Source organism: Temnothorax curvispinosus, unplaced genomic scaffold (assembly GCF_003070985.1).
Source record: "Temnothorax curvispinosus isolate PA1 unplaced genomic scaffold, ASM307098v1 QBEX01003408.1, whole genome shotgun sequence".
Lineage (NCBI taxonomy): Eukaryota > Metazoa > Arthropoda > Insecta > Hymenoptera > Formicidae > Temnothorax > Temnothorax curvispinosus.
Genome location: NW_020213188.1, coordinates 403,264 through 421,041, shown reverse-complemented (window position 1 = coordinate 421,041; position 17,778 = coordinate 403,264). Strand labels below are relative to the sequence as shown.

General features: G+C 34.5%; 3 protein-coding genes across 3 annotated transcripts; all 3 read right to left on the bottom strand.

Moving 5' to 3' along the window:
* Positions 1–7,077: 7,077 nt before the first annotated feature.
* Positions 7,078–9,136, bottom strand: LOC112452507. The gene is made up of 2 exons (XM_025012754.1): positions 9,089–9,136; positions 7,078–9,040 (listed from the first exon to the last, which is right to left on the bottom strand). The coding sequence occupies exons 1-2, from the start codon at positions 9,134–9,136 to the stop codon at positions 7,619–7,621; spliced, it is 1,470 nt and encodes a 489-aa protein (XP_024868522.1). The 3' UTR covers positions 7,078–7,618.
* Positions 8,944–12,878, bottom strand: LOC112452465 (alpha/beta hydrolase domain-containing protein 17B). Its single transcript, XM_025012693.1, has 3 exons — positions 12,235–12,878; positions 9,503–9,635; positions 8,944–9,268 (listed from the first exon to the last, which is right to left on the bottom strand). Exons 1-3 carry the CDS (start codon positions 12,876–12,878, stop codon positions 9,185–9,187), a joined length of 861 nt encoding a protein of 286 aa, XP_024868461.1. The 3' UTR covers positions 8,944–9,184.
* Positions 12,879–14,731: 1,853 nt separating this feature from the next.
* On the bottom strand, positions 14,732–16,783 carry LOC112452468 (sorting nexin-24-like). Its single transcript, XM_025012695.1, has 3 exons — positions 16,506–16,783; positions 15,529–15,719; positions 14,732–15,441 (listed from the first exon to the last, which is right to left on the bottom strand). The coding sequence occupies exons 1-3, from the start codon at positions 16,656–16,658 to the stop codon at positions 15,279–15,281; spliced, it is 507 nt and encodes a 168-aa protein (XP_024868463.1). The 5' UTR covers positions 16,659–16,783; the 3' UTR covers positions 14,732–15,278.
* Between the last annotated feature and the right edge of the window lie 995 nt (positions 16,784–17,778).

The following is a 17,778-nucleotide window of genomic DNA, read 5'->3' as shown; positions in this document are numbered from 1 at the left end:
AAGCAATTGGCCATGCCCATGTGTTATCGTGTAATTCAAACAATTCGACCGAATAAATCAAACATTTAATATCGCCGCGCCCTGATAGCGTGCGCATCGTAATCCTTGATATCGCATTAAAAATATGACAACGACCGTATTACGCGACCGCGTGTCCGCAAACGAAGGGCGGGGCGGAGCGGGGGATACGCGTGCCAAGAACACCGCAGCGACCAGCGTGCGTTATATCAGTTATGTTATATCTATATGGGAGCGAGTTGCGAGTTTCTCGTTAATTTGTAATTCGAGACGAACGTTGTCCGATGCGCGTCATTTGCGTATCGGTGAAGCACTGCGTCTGCTCCGGATCGTTTAGTCTGACATAGAAGAGACCGAGAGACCCTCGTGAGCGGTTACTTTAATCGCAGCAGTTTTACCAACGTCGGTTAACGTTTGTCCGGGTGTTTATCTCTCTTTTTTCTCGGTTATTATATCATTATATTATAATATTATATTATAGTCGATACTACCAGATATAAGAAAAAAAATCGAAAATTAACTAAACGCTGACGAGAGTTAATCGGTCGATATAATCGACTACGACATAAAAGCAAAAAGAAGCGAAAAGCAGAAAGATGCGATCGCATATAGAGCTCTTTCCATTGGCCAGATTTTTCGTGCGAACCGAAACTCACGGTGATAATTCCGCTTCCGCGACGGAAGTGCGTTAGGAGACAAAGCGGTGACGCGTGCAACGTGTGCGCGTATATGTTAAACGATATAACGATATAACGTAGTTATGTGCGTGTATGCTCTCTTTCGCCACTAGTTATTTCAGACCATAATAGATGCCTATATGCACACGCGCGCGTATGTATTTGTACACGAACATGCGCTGCTATATGTACAGAGGTATGTATATGCGGGGGACCAAGACTGGACAATGAACAGCAGCATGTGGCAAAGAGCAAGCGCAAGACTGTATCGTTGCAGACTGCGCGACGCGGTGGTCAAGTCGTGGTTCACGATACGGCTACGGGCATGGTGATAATGGGGATGAGTCTTTCATTATCGTATTCTTTCATTAATTCTATCGCATATCGATCTTATTGCATCGATATCTTATCTAAAAAATACAATTTTAAACTGCTAATAATTTCTGACATCAAAAATGGGAAAAAACTACAAATCTTATAAAATCATAATTTTCGATTTCTTTTTTAGATTCTTCAAGTCTTTAATTATTTTTTTCTATTAATTATTAATTTATTTTCTTTGAATTACACAAGGAATTTAAATTTTTTAGGGTAAAAAGTTATTTTTTTTAACATTATCCTTCGCACAATCTCCAACTTGCTTGCTTGCTCATCGTGCTACGATAAATCATAATTTTCCGCAATTATCAGGCTATTATACATATTGATTACAGGTTAATGGCGTAAGGGAAATCAATCAAATGCACAATCAAATGCTTGTGCCCAATTACCGATGGTATATTTCGATTTATTACGAGAAAAATTATTCGTAATAAAGGAAATAACTATCGCGGCATAAGATTGAAGTTCGATATAGTCAATATATACAAAATATTCCAAATTATATGTAATATTTCATCTACGAATTCTTTTATTAATTTTAAGGCAATTTTTCCTATAAGCCTAAGTTTCCTGTAAGCTTAAGTGAGGATGTTATTAAAAAGTTTATTTAAAATTGAAAAGTAAAGCTTTGTTGCTCATTAACATTTCGGGAATGTGATTTATAAAGATCTATTCCTTTCCAATCATTTATAACTCGTAAGTTATTGATGCCTTGACATTTTCATAAAAGAAAAATCAACTTGAAAACGTTTGAAGGATCCACAGTCGAAAGGAAGTATAATTAATTTGAGACGCATACGATAACGAAAAAGCTGATCTCTTCCTTGAAGCGACTTAGTCTGTTCCTTGGAGGTACATCGTGGCCATTCGAGCGCGAGCTGCCGTGTAACCTGTTTTCATTTTTATCGTCGGCATCAGGTTTCAGCGCAGGTGAGTCGCGGAGGTGCCGGTCGGAGTGGTGAACCAGCCTATATACATGGCACAACGTTTTTTCTTTTTCTTTTTCTTCTTCATCGCAGAAACGCATTGACCTTCGAGACAAAGTAGTAGTGCACTGGCGACAATTCATAGACATATAAGTTATATTTTCAAAAACGATAAGAAACATGCGTATTAACGATTGAAATCTGCAATAAAGTCTGATTTTAGTTTTCTCGTTATCTTTCATTTTTTTTATCAGTCGAAGTTTACTTTTAAGCAATTTTTAATATTTTAGAAAAATATTTGTGGAAGACATTATGGAAACTATGAAATTATCCCTATTTTTCAGAAATATGGACTTGTGGGACAAGACTTTTCAATTAAAAAATTGACTTTTTTAAAATAAAAGTTTCAATAAAAATCATCAATATAGTGGCTTTTAATTTTTTGACGTTAAATATTTTTGTAATTGTTAAAAAAGGTTACAAATTCGTCCAAATACAGTCACCAACAAGCATTTAAAATTTAATAAGGAAAAGTATTGGTTTTTCAGCATTATTATTAATATTAATTACTAAGTCGATAAAATCGACTTCAAGTCCGTGCGATTGTAATAACTTTATCAATCATTTTTATATTTAATATAAAACATGTTTCTGATATATGTGTCAGCGTATTTCATCTCCGAATATTGTTCTAAATTATTTCTCAACTATCATAATATATGCATACTTAATCCACAAAATTTCTACCGTAAATATCATCCCTTCTCTTAGTCGTGAAATAAAACACGTTGCATTGATAATATGTGCTTAAACATGTAATTTACATCATAATTATACATTGTGTTAACGTTTTCCACAGGATTAGTAAAGTACTGCGCGATGATAGTACGTCCAAGTGCGATGGAAGTATAAAATTCTAAAATGACCCTTTTTATTCGGGTATATGTATCTATAGCGGTGTTTCTACGCTTTCTACGCGATCTTATACAAAGAAACAAATGTCATTATTTCCCTAATTATGTTCTTAAAGCTAAATAAACGACGATTCCGATATTTGTTTCAGGACAAGCTTTCCTTCTCTTTCTTCCGTTTCCTCTCAAATGTACGCGTTTACAGTAAAGTTCCTCGCATTCATCTATGTATAGCTTCTCTTCTCACAATGTCTCCCTCTTACTTTTACCTTCAACAATCACATCACAGCTATAATCTTCGCTATCAAAATGCGTTTTTTGTCCTTAAACGGATTCTCCCCTTTGTAAGTACATTAGACACGACCGAAGAGAACATCGAATACGCGTAATGTTATTTTTTTCTTATTACTTAGTTTACACGCTACTATGTACAGTTACGAATATCAACGCATCGTGAATCCGCGGTGCTCGCTTCAAACGTCAAGTATCGAGAGTACCAGTTTCTTTCCGGACGACGCGATCATGAAAGACGGTAGTACTGTTCAAAACCGGTCGATCACTTGCGAGCGCGTGAAGGAGAGGGACAGCGAAGAAACGCGAGCAAAAGTAAGAGAGAAAGGGAGAGAGAGAAAAAGAAGAGAGAGGGAGAGACGTAATTTAAGCTAAAAATTAAGAGAAAAAAGTACAAAAAGGAGAGAATTCAGGTATATCGAAATCGATGCGTACTGTACAAATCTCTCTGATAAACAACAACATAATTCGATCCTTATTGCGAGTTTTATCTCTTAACTTTTTAAATTAATCACTGAAATTGAGATCGCAAATAAAAATAGCGATCAAAATAGTGACAGTTATATAGAAATCGGTTGGGAGTAAAAGAAGTAAAAACTCATGCACAATGGTATCGCGAGGTATGGAGTACATTTTGAATAATATAAATTGCGATGCGATAACAGGAACTAGGACACAAGACCGGCTCTAAGTTTTCTGCCGCTTCGAACAATTTTCTGCCATTTTTATCTGCTCCCATTTCCTCCATTCCTATATTTTTCTTAATAATATTTTTGTAGATTTTTATCGATATCTATACATTGCACTAATATCTGCGGATTTTAATAAAGATGTACCAGAACACATAATCGAAATGCTGCATTGAAAGTTTGTCGCCCGACTATAAAATGTTCTGTAATTGGAAAAGAAGTGGACACCTCGTTATTTCTTATGAAATCTAGAGCAATGTTTTTAGCAAAAATGTTTCTTATTTCTACATTCGATATTTTCGGTAGCCAAATTTCAACTTAGATTTCTTAAAGAAGATCTATTTCAAACTGAATAATGATATAAATCAGATTACTTATTTTAATAAATCTTTTTATACTCAACAACGTTACTTATTCACATCGCTGCAGTTTAATTCGCGAGGAGTCCGTAATGACACATAATTCGGAAACTATTAACGCTATAATATTTTCATCAAATAAAAAAATCGATATCTAAATTTCACCAGAAATATATATGCTCGTTTTTTTACGTCTATTTTTTGAATTTAGAATATTGCAAGCGTATCTTACAGATACTTGTTTTACTCATTTCTACAGCCGGCCCTGTTAATATATATGTATATGTATATGTATGTATGTATACATATATATGTTCCGTGCAAAACGAAGGAGATTGGACAACACAAACAGAATGGTGGTTTTAAAGTAAGCATTGACTTATTGGCACCTCGTTCAACATTATGTTATCACACATCAAATGTGATAATATAATTGTCAGTCCGTCACACAATGTTAAATAGATTTTTCATTAATTTTTCATTCCTTTTAAATAAATTGGATTCAGAATTCGACATCTAACGCTAATTATGCAATATAATTATAAATACAATATTGTCGTGAAAACTGGAGACATTCAAGTAAGAATTTGATGAATACACTGCAACGAAGACAAGTGCGTGTAAAGTGTGATATTAACGCAATATTAATTTCTATTAATTTCAGAGAATGCTTTAAAACAAGTGATAATTATGAGATTTTACATGTATATGAGTAGGCTACTCAATATTGATAATAATCTGACAAATATAAATAGTGCCATTATTTTCGAGAAATACAGAGAGAAAGTATTAGTTTGTTAAACTTAAATATAACCGAATCCGTAAACGTTACACACATCTTAGAAGAATGTATAAAATATTCCTCTTTTGGCGCATTATTTTTTAATTGATAGATTTTTGGCTAATTTAAAATAGATTTTTTTCTCCGTGAAAATGTTGAAATGTTAAGCCGAATATTTCCAAATTATGAACGCTTACAAATCGATTTTATTTTAAATTTTCAACAAATACCAAGAGATTTCCGAGCATCCATTTAGATCTCTAAATATAAAAACATTAATATAATAATTTATTGTAATTAATAACAAAATATAAAAAATAAAGTCTTATTCTTAAAATGGCATGAATTGTAAAAGAAATATAAAATTATTCCTCAAGGATTTTTCAACTCAACGAAATGTGTTTAATATGTTGATATAGACCTATTATATAACAAAAGTGTAATAAAACTTGTGGTGTTTACCAAAGATTAATAAAGATTTAATTTGAGCCTCACTTGCTAAAATTCTTAGTATCTTAGCAAATTAAATCTTAGTATCACAGTTTATATGTTTCGCTCAACGTTATAATATGTATTATTCGACATGAAAAATTCTTATTTCTTACATATTGTAATACAGAATTAATTTCTTTTTATAGCGCTAAGATTCCTTATTGTGTTTTTTCCAACTTCCCAAAGTTAAAAAGAACTCTAAACTCACCAAAGAAACTGTCTCTGAAATGTCTTTTGATAAATTTATAACGCCTAGTATTTATCATTTCATAAGTAATAAAATTACATGAATATTTGAAAAATTACTCCACTAATCTAATCTATTCTTGCTTGAATGTCTTCATCATCAGATCTATTACGGATATTGGAATCACCGTGTAGATTGAACGAAGCTTTTTTGTAAAAAAGGATGCCGTGCGAAGCGTAGCAAAATCTTGCTTTTACGTAACTAAGTTATTCTCTTCTCTTCTCTTCTTCGTACGTCTGTCGCACATTTTGTTATTTTTCCACTTATAACATTTCCAACAAGTTACGAGGACATTGTGGCACAAGTAGCCTGAACGGTAAAAACCGACTTACACTTACGATGTATCACTTCCTATCTTAGTAGGTAAAATCGATCATCTTAAAACTTTTTTTCACTACGCGAACATTGGCTTCGCGATATCCGATAAACAATTTTGACAGGTAAAAAGTATCAACAATTTTATAGAATGCCTTAAAAAGTAGCAAAATTGCTTTACGCAAAAGAGTGTATCTCGCGATTATCTATGCAATTGGCATTCCACGCAACCGCCTCATACTGTCGCATATATCGATAAAGAAAAAATCGTTTATTGTATTGTATTTACATTACCGAGATATAAAAATACTAACGAGAAACGTACCTATGTAGACGAGGTCCTTCACACGCATTATCTCACTTTCTTAGAAATTAATTAATTCATAGTCAAGTTTGGCAGTAATATTGTCCCTAGCTATTTGCATTCTTATTGTTGTTGACAAGATTTTTGTCCTATTATTTAGCTTCCGACAAAGACATTCTTGCGGGACGCACTGCGTGTTCATTAATTTATCTCACTTTGCTAATTCCAAACTATTCTGTGACCACCGCGTGCTGAAACTTTTATTAGTTTGGAAGATCTCCAATTCTTCTCTCACAGGTCTTCACCATAGATATAAGAACAAATGCCCTCATTATACTGTTACAACTATCATTTATCATTACTGACATCGGGAAAACCAATCACTCACAAAAACATGCAATTTGAAAAGATTCGCATTTTCTCGCTAAACCAGATCTGCCCGAAATAAAACTTGGAAATTTCGGAAATATCTTCCTCCCCCCCTCCCGTGGATCTAATTCGGTCGTGGATAATATAAGAATGCGCGCGTGGGTGTGTGTGTGTGTGTGTGTATATATATATATTATACACACACCTACCTTACGAAAGCGTATATACGCTTTCCGCAAATAAAAGGCAAATAAAACGTTCTTTAAAAAAAATATATATATATATATATATATATATATATATATATATATGCCTTTTACAGCTAAAGAATTAAAAGCTTTAGCTAAATAAAAAACTTAACAATACTAATTTTTTAATAAATTAAGATAATGCGGATATTCAGCGAGATATCTCTTCACTGCATGCTATCAATGCTCGTCGCACTTCCCGAGGCAAAGAAATATTTTGACAACCATACGGGAATCATTGAATATCCTAACTTCAAGGAGGATAATAAAAATAATAATACTCGACACATTTGTCGCAACAACGTTCTGTAGCCTATTTTGCAAAAACAGCTTAATATCCACGCGTGTACGCAACACACAGTGTGTATATATGTAGAATAAGAATATTCAATATGCACAAGTATGCTCTCGCGGATCTAGAAATATAATAAATTTTATAAATGTATGTCGTATATATTCGCCTCTGTGTACAGTTTCTCACTAGCACGATTACAGCCCGAAGGAGTTTACCGCGCATACGGAACTGCGTCATCGCTTTACGTAAAATACGTATGGAAGAGAGAATGATGTAAAACACATGTTTGGCGTGTCGTCGAGAGTCCACGTTTCATTAACACTTCGTCTCTAAAGTCGCTCTTCTAACTTTGTCAGAGCATTCGGCGTCCAATTTTTCCTTGACTTCTGAATAACTACTACCCGAGCCTTCGGCCGACGATGTATGCGATGTATGCGGCCCGACTTCTTCCAGGGATAATATCTCTGTACCGGTGGGCGAGTAGCTCACGGTAGTCGCTTCACTTGTTGGCGACGTTACGCAGCTGTCACCTACACTCCTACTACGCAGAGTATACCGGGTCTTTTGGAACTGTTGTATGTTCAGAGATAAACTGGCCTGTATCGACGTTTTTTCCGAATGCTTCGAAAGGTTGTTCTCGGTTTGTACATCGATGTGAGATGGACTCCTCGAGCGTGGAACGTGAAGCGGACTCTCAGGATCTGCCGCTCGATCAGACGACAAAATTTTTGAGCTTGCGGCTAATCTGCTTGCGCAAGGAGAATACTTTGGCAAATTTATCGCAATTTTGTCCGCACCCACTGACAGAGACGATCGGCCGAATTTTTTCAATGGACTACAAGCAGGTTTTTTCTTTTTCAATTGCTTTGCGTCATTGTAGGAATCAAAGCTCTCGATAGAATCATTCTTCTCTTGTTCCTTGCACTTGTCAAGATTTCTCTTTGTTTTAGTACATGTGCAATTCCAAGGAAACTTCTTTGTGATTTCTGTAGTCTTTGCGTGGGTTGCATCGGGCTTTTTAAGCTTTGTAATATTATCGACAATTGAGATTTTATTGTAATAACGTTGCCTGCTGTCTTTATTAGTGTTAATCGAGTCCAACGCCGATTCTATGCAATTATACTTAAATCGAGATCCAGGCGACTTTTTCTCTGTAGGCTGAGTAAGAGTACCTCTACAATCAGTAATATCCTTTTTAACATCATCGGAAACATTGGAAAATGATGCGACTGATTTCTCTCCAATCGCGCATTGTCGACAATCCTCCACAAGTATATCAATCAAAGTCGTGTGAGTTCTTTGGCTATCTGTCTTTTTCTGATTTTGTCCAAATGAGTTCTTTAAGCTTCTGTGAACAATATTTTTTTGACTGTGAGCAAAGGGGTTTTTCAAATTTTTTGGTAAATAAGTATGTTTCTTGGCGATCTTTCCAGTATGATTCAATTGAAAGTTGTGACAATCGGTGGCGGCGATTTTATTCTGGCCTTTGTCCTTTGTGCACGTAGAAGAATCTTTTTTAGAGTTCTTATTCTCCGATCTCACATTGGATTTTTTCGAATTACCTTCGGCATTTGGATACTCGTCTTTGGAACGCGTTTTCTTGAATGACTCTGAATAATATGTTTCCTGATTTACAGTCGGCTGCTGTTCGCAAAAGAAGAATACATCATCTACGGAGGCAAAAGATGATTCTTCGTCACAGGGAAGGACAGGTGTCTTCTCCCCTGTGGGAGGCGACTGCTAGACAAGCTTCTCTGTTGGAGAACTTGTCGAAATGGAACTGACGGTATTAGAGTTGTTGGAAACGGTACGTCCTTGGCTGTTTGCATGCATATGGCCCCCTCCCTGTCCTCCCTGACTCTGGGAGAGGCTGAGTCGCCGTCAGTTTATCAATTCCACGCTTACAAATTGTTTCAGTCGTTCGAGGTATTGATTGTATAACTCTACATCATTGTGCCCGGCACCCTGAAAAAAATACCCAATATTAATATCATCACATTTTTAACGAAACATATATTCAATATTTTATCAATCAAAGAGTACTTATGTTTGTATTTAAATATTTTCATATGTAGTAGTCTTTATTTCAGCATATAAAAAGTATAGATAAATCGCATAAAATTGTCATAAGTAAAAAAAGCAAAAAAAAATATTAAACACTTTTAATAATATATAATATGTTATCAATTATTTCAATACCTCAACCCATAGTGGTTCCACTGCTCTTGGACATCTTTCGTAAATCGCCAGACCATGGCTAAAATTTATAACTTCGTCTTCGGTGCCATGAATAACCAGAACAGGAGATGTTACTTTCGGCACTTTATCTATGCTGCAAAGAAAAAATAACTTTTAAATATTGTTTAAATATCGTTATACAATATAATTTTTATGTTAAACAGTTTCATCTCTTTTTTCTAGTTAATGTCAAACAGATTTTACATTTTTGAAATTTTATTTGCAGGCATATCAAAATTATTTTAGATAAAAAGTTAAAATTTGCGCCAAATATATTAGCTTCTGAATATAGAAATTGTTCTAAAGATAAATCATATCTAACTTAACAAGATTGTCATTAATTTTATATAAGTTGAAAGTATATTTTTATATAGAATATGCCTATATAATTATATAAATCAATATACGTTGAGAAACAAAAAATATTACGAAAGACATTAGCTTGAAATATAATTAAAAATCCGATTTTGAATGAAATATTTTTATTCAGAATTATATTTTTTGACAAATTTTCTATTCATTTGTTTAAAAACATACTTATAGGGTAAAATAAAGCATGCGAGAAAACAAGAAAAATACAAGACAAAAGTTCCATTTGAGAAAGTTATTTATGGTAGTGTTGAAAATATCAAAGTCATGATTAGTAAAGAATTAAAATAAGTGAACTAAAGTGAGTGTATTCGTAGGATATCACAAACTTTGACAGATGAAAACAGGACTTTACAAGTGCACAAATAACTATGCAACTTTCGACGCTATCGACAAAAGGAAGATGTGTTTTTAGAATCTGTTAAGATTACAAATAAAACTTTAATTCATTGTTATGTTCAACAGTCATCGAAAAAGTGGCATCAATGTGCAAAATTGGATACACTTGCAACCCAAAATCATCTTTGAAGAAAATATAAGACTTAAATTAAAAAAAAATACCTAACTTGCAATTTCAAGGTAAATATATAGAATAATAATGTGTTATTTAAAATAAAGTATTTTGTATCACCAAAAAAAATAATAATAATCCAATTAATGTTTAAACCCACCTAGTATTTTAAATTTCATATATTATTGTCAATAATTCTTATAAAACCTATAAAAAGTTTATGATTCTCTCTCTCTCTCTCTCTCTCTCTCTCTCTCTCTCTCTCTCTCTCTCTCTCTCTCGTTATATTTATTGCTTTAACATCTATGTTTAAATTAATCAAATTAGATTTGTTATTTTTCCATCTTACACAAATATATAATAAGTTAATTTTGACAAAATTAAAAACAGTGAGTTATAGAACTATTAATGATACATGTAAAGTTATATTGATAATCATATTTTCGTTTTTATGTAAAAAACATAAATAATATATGAAGGGCCTCGTAAAGACCATATATAAAGCTTAAGGGCAGATTCCTTAAATTATTGAAACGAATTTTGAAACAAAAATCCTATATAGTATCAAAATATCAAAACTCTAATTAACATATTGATATAGATAATGTAAAATCTGTACAAAAATGATCAGAGAGACGCATTACGACACAAAGCGTGCAACACGTAGGTTTCATAAGTATACATCCACGTGACACAAATATACATTTATTCAACCGCACACTTGTGTAGCTTCTCGCCAAGATATTAACGATTTTACTTCGTAAGTTATTTTCCATTCCATTCAGCATTTGAATGGAAAATATGTTCTCGAGAGTTGCTAAATCTATTGACTCTATTGAAGAATAAAATAAACTTGTAAACTGTTGTAAAAAAATAAACTCTGCTACTTGATCAATAGTTTCCATAAATTTATTTCAAGTAGTTAATTAGTTATGCAAAAAAAAATAAAGATTTCGTTTATTCTTTTCAGAAACACACACACTATTCTTTCTTGTCATCTTCTTCTTCTGTATTAAATCTTAAACCACTGACACGTATTTCTACAATATTAGTAGTCATAACATGATTGTTTATAAGAAGTGTTTAATTGTACATTGTAAATTACATACTTAAAAAAAAGTTTTAAAGACAATTTTTCTTTTCCAATTGATTCATTTCATACATAAAGGTATTACAATAGAACCATTGAAAAGTAAAGATTTTACGAAATATATTTCGTGTTTTATGTTAAAGTATGTTAGATCAAAGTATAAAATATCTTGTAAACCATCTAATTTCTACCTCAAAACAGAATATAGTAAAGAACAAAACTTTGTATTAAACTATTGTATTAGTAATCAATATAATGTGACACCCTGATTATCGGTCCTGTGGCGCTGTTTTCTTAAGTTATTCTTTTAAGTTATGCTTGTCAAATGTTATAACCTTTAGGTTACAATATGGAAACTCATTTCTAGACGTTTTATGTCTTCAGAAAAAAATAGACATTATTATATATTACATTTATTTTTACTATCACAAACATTTTTTTTAAATGTTTTGATAGTATAAATAATAGTATAAATTTCCGAAAAATAATTTGAATCAAAATGTACTGATATCACGTGCATGGCCGTACGTATATTTAAGAGAGAGAGAGAGAGAGAGAGAGAGAGAGAGAGAGAGAGAGAGAGACTTGGACGATAGTCATGCGCACGAATCCCTCTCCCATCTCGCCCGATAAAACACCTCGCGACAGCGCGACTTGAACTTCCAGTCCATATCGCCTATGGTCAAAAAATTATTTAACAGCTAGGATGATTTTTTTGCTTACCTGGTGAAAGCATCAAAGAACCAAGTTCTTTTGGTTTTCGGGAAAGCAACCCGCATCCCGGACATGAGCGGTGAATGCAGAACCACCGCGCCGACCTCGTATCTTGCAGCGAGATCGACTGTGGGCACAGTGCCGATGCTCTGGCCGTAGAGTATTATGTTCTCCGGACTGATGCCGTAACGTGTACGCAGCGCGTGCCACGCGGCGTCGATATCCGCGTAGAGGTTCTTCTCGGACGGCTTGCCGCCCGACACCCCGTAACCCGAGTAATCGTAACTGAATATATTGCAGTTTATGCGCGAGCCCAGTCCGAGGTAGAAACTCGACATCTGGCCGAGATCGACGGCATTGCCGTGGGAAAAGAGGATGGTAAAACGCGCGGTCGCCGAGCAACGTACAAATAGGCATGCTATGCGGTTGCCGCGCGACGTTCTCGTATAGAAGCCTTCCACCGACTCCTTCTCGCGCTCGGTATACTGCCACTCGGCGCGCTCCGACAGAGAAATGGAGTACTTGGAGCCCTCGTCCTCGACGAACGTGTACGTGGGTTCGGGCGGCAGGAAGGCTAATTTGTCTGCGATTCTGGACGGGCAGGGCGGACAACAGAACAGGCAACACAGTTCACTCAGACTTAACCCGTTCATCGTGTAGCACCGAACACGGCCTCGCGCACCGGCCACCGAGGACACGCACAAAACACCGTTTCGCCGTCTCTATTATCACGACTCCCTCTCGTGAAGCTTCGGCATGGAGCTGTCCGGACTCCGGAGCAATCGGATCCTACTGGGCTGAATCAAATGGAGTCGGCAGATGCCCCGAGCCCGAGACTCCGAGACACTCGTATCGCGATTCGCGACTATCGCGAGATGGACACCGCGATTTTTCACCACCCTAATGAATCACCCGCGCTGTCATTTGTTATCGGTTTCCTACGAGAATCGTTCACAATGATTCAGCCATGACGGCTCGTGAAACTGACGATTTCTCTCCCACCTTTCCTCGTTCTTTCTTTCTCCTTTTCTTTTTCGTCAACGCCGTGTCCCCACTCACTCTGTCACTCTGGCGTTGCGTACTTTCATTGTGCAAGGTGAGACAAAGCGCGAGACAGAGACGGAAGTTACAATCCGCTTTGCTGGCCGCGTCACATTCTCGCTCGGCAGCTCGGATGAGCTCGGTACTCGGTCTCGGTAGTCTCGGTACTCGGTACCACCGAAGCTTCACCGATGGTTGTCGGACTTGGATGTTAGACGATGAGAGTCGATCAACTCCGATCAACTCCGATCAGCCCCAATATGCCCCTTCAATTTTTTTTAGTCACGTTTGCATTGAACTGCACGATACGGAGGATTCGCCCTGAGTAGTCGATATATATATGTAATTGAGAACAAGAATGCTGTTTTATTCTAGTACGAGGTTGAACTGCACTTGCACCGAGCTCTCCCTCTTCTCTAGTGAATATAGTGATCGACCGATTGACCAATCACTGGAGGAGAAGGCATAGCGGAGCTTCATTTCTCGTAAGAAGAAAAGGCTTGGCGCAAGTGCAGTTCTAGTTCCTACACTTGAACAGAACAACATTTCTATTTCCATTGTATGCAATATTTAAATATTCTGTTTTTATTGCCAATATTAGTTAATTGTGCCACAATTGTTTCAAAATTGATGCATTATTGCCAGTATATTTTAACATTATCAGAGTCATAGATTTTTATACTAGACTGCTCAACTTGCCACCCCATTTTTGATACCACGAATAGGGGATGCCATTGCTGGTGGCACATAACACATGTATAAATTACACGGACAGTCACTGCTTTGTGATATACTCAGATCACATTCACAGACAGTTCGCATACATGTGTATATGTGATACAAGTAATGGCGGTTCGGCGTCACTTCTGTCTCTTTCTATCATATGCGAAATAATCACAGTAAGCAAACTTGTTAGTATATAGAAGCTGTGTGAGCAGAACAAGTATTTCAATACTGCCAATATAAGACTATGTACGACACCGAACTGTGGAACCTAAAATAACTGGAAGGAGCGCACTAGCGGATCACTGGTTACCCAAGAGAGTAGACTTTTAGGTGATATTGTACGTATTCACAATCTATTGTTCAGTACAATCTTATCCAAAAATTTTTTAGATTGGTTTATTTGGATTGGATAAGTACGCAAGAGCATAATTAACCCTACGTTACTCACGTGCATAATTAACCCTACGTTACTCACGTAAGGCGTTAAATACACCTGAGCCTTAGAAATATTTATCGATTAAATGTTGCGCAAATTGTTTCATAATTAAAAAAGGAACTTTTGCGCTTATTTTTATTTAGAAGATATATATAGAATATTATCAACTTTTATTTAATTATAAATTATCAAAGAGAACAATGAAAATTAATTGAGATATAATTTTGGGGTGTATTTTACGCTCCATTATGCAAGTAATTACGATAAAAAGAAACACGTACGTGAGTAATAAAGGGTTAATAATTTAGTATCATTTAATTTTATTTTCTTTAAGACATTTCATATACATATACATAATGTTACACATGTGTCCATATCAGAAGATACAGTCAAAAGATACAATTTCTTTTAATGATCAATACTAATTAAACCTGTAAATATAATTCGACTTTTAGTATGTATCTACAAACAAATTTTACATACAACTTTATCATTTACGTTTTAAATGTTGATGAGCTGCATGAACTTTTTGCATTGACATGTCTTTTTGCTTGCTCATTTATCAGATATATATATGATGCTTTAAGTTTTAAATAACGTGCTATCGTATAAATGAGATTCTGTCTATGAGATTGTATAAAATAAGAACATTAAATTTGTCATTCTTTTCATTTTGATATATTATTTACAAAAAATAAGTGTTATTTTTAGAAATTTTCTTATTTGTATATTGTTATCACGTACACTAGTCTTTTATCCATTTAGATGGATTTCTCTATACTTATCTACTAACCTATCAAAAATGCATCTTATATTTATTGTTTTAACGTTGCAAATCACTCGTATAATATCAAGATTTATATATACCTAATAACACACCATTAGTTACAACATCTGAAAGACTGTTAGTTGAGTCAGCTGGGACATATGGATCACAATGAAAAGTCAAGACTGGATGATGCCCCAAAGTATTTGGATGATTATGCGTTGAACTATCTGCTGCTTTACGTATTCTTGAAAAATTAAAAATAACAAAATTAATTGCTATTATTTACTATGCTAGAATGTATCTTTCTTCTAAGTTAAATTTGGACAAATACCTTCGATGGAACGCAGCTTCTTGGCTTTCTATGCCCAGAAAATTGAGAACCTGCTGTTTTGTTGCTAATAGACTTAACATTTTTTGTATATACAATTCCAAAGCAACTCGTCGTTGTTCCAATACTTTTGGTTGCGAGTTTCTTACTCTTTTTGGTGGAAACGGTGCAATATCCGAATTATCCTTCTTCAACTGGAAAAGAATAAAAAAGAAATACAATTTTCTTATATAATATACTAATATTCAATAAATACAAGATATTTCAAAAGCGCAACTTAATATCCTAAAAAATGAAAAGTCTGTCAATGTCGATTTGTAACAAGAGTAATGATTACAATGTTATGTCATAACTAGTTCATATCCGTAACATAGTAAGCAAAATATTAGCAGCATATGCTAGCAAATTATTAATAGATTTGAACAGAAAATTATGACATTAACATTAAGTTCGTGTTCTACCAGCAGAGTTTACGGACATAAGCGGACGGCAGATTTCCAGCAGAAATTAAGCAGAATTTGTTATTTCGTAACCATTTAAATGAAATACGTCACTTAAATAACTGCAAAATGGCACTTTCTGCTCAATTTTCGCAGTCACCAGTCATATTAATGGATCTACCACCTACCACTATATCTGTTGTATTTCTGCTGGTATTCTGCTGAAAAAATTTATCGCAACATTTTGCAAACTCTTTTTGACAGACTTGACTATCCAGGATAAAATCAACAGTACGTTAAAACTCTTATGGAAGCCACAAGTTTATGACTTTTCAAGAAAATTATGCTTTATTGCCAATAAAACTTATTGCTTATTGCCAATAAACATATAATATTTTATTTATATTTATCTTCCAAGACATTGTTCCATAGTGATTTGTTTAAAAAAGTTATTTGTCTTGATTGTACAATTGATCACACACGCGAATATTTTTTTATTATATCACACAATTATCAATAATTAACATTTTCGTAACGTACCTTACGATGTAATGCACTAAATTCGCTGTATCTTCTCTCGATGAAATATCGAGTGCCAGTCTTTGACTCCAAAATCTCGATACAGTAAACATAATAGGGCTTGCCATGTGACACATCAGCTAAACGATAACCGCTAATGAAAGCTTCGTACATTGCATCGCTAACAATTTCTAGAAATAATACTTAATATAAAATGCTCGTATAAAACACGATGTAAACCAGCAGGTTCAGTTAGGAGTAACTAACTCCGAACTGATGCTGGAGATCTCACGTAGGGAAAGCCGGAGTACCTGCTCCGAATGCAAGGCTACCAACTTTAAAAAAGAAAAAATTTTTACTCTTTATATGTCACGTCTATATAGACACCAATAAATGCCAGTGTATTATTTTCGCGATACAATAATGTAATTAGCGGTGCTTGCCTTTTAGCATAACTTCGCACGTTCAACTATCATTCCCTTATAAATAATATTAAGTCACACTTTAAAAAATTGTTTTATTACATCGTTATTATTATGCAAACAGACGGTTGCTTGCTATCGTAGTCAATCACGTGATGACTGCGATCTAAATTCAAATATGTCGTCCGGTGTAATAATCCAATTGCTTGTTCATGCTTGCTCACGGTAGAAATTCGGAGGAATTTGCTGTTTGTATGACGTCTCTATGAGGCTCTACAGCAGTCCTCTTTTCTTTGAAAATGTTTTATTTATTGCTTCTTCATTATTTATCATTTATTACTTATCATCATTTTTGCGATAGAATGTATTGTTTTGTACATAATTGTTAACCTTATATTATTGCATTTTTATACAAATGAATTTAAATTTCTTAAAATTATAAGTATATACATTAATTTTTTCATCACGCCCCCTTCTCCCATCCCTACCTATCCGTATCCCTGCCTACCCGTATGCGTACTTATTGTTTTCCTACTTAAATTTCTGAAAATTTTAATATTAAGTTTCCTTCTTAAAATTATAATATTAACTAAGTTTCCTCCCATTGTTAAAAATCACACCCTCCCTATATTCCTACCTACTGATTTTTATCTAAATTTTTATCCGTATTCCTACCTACCCGTGTCTTTATCTAGTATACCTATATAACTATGCGATTAGCTGAAATTAGAAAAACGTGCGCGAATTTTTGTTTTAAATCGTGACCGTTTAAAAGTTTTATTGGGAGTTTAATTTACATGCAAAATAAAAATATTTAATTCGAAACGGCACCTTTCCGTCTCTGATTACGTGCGATCGCACGTATACAAGAA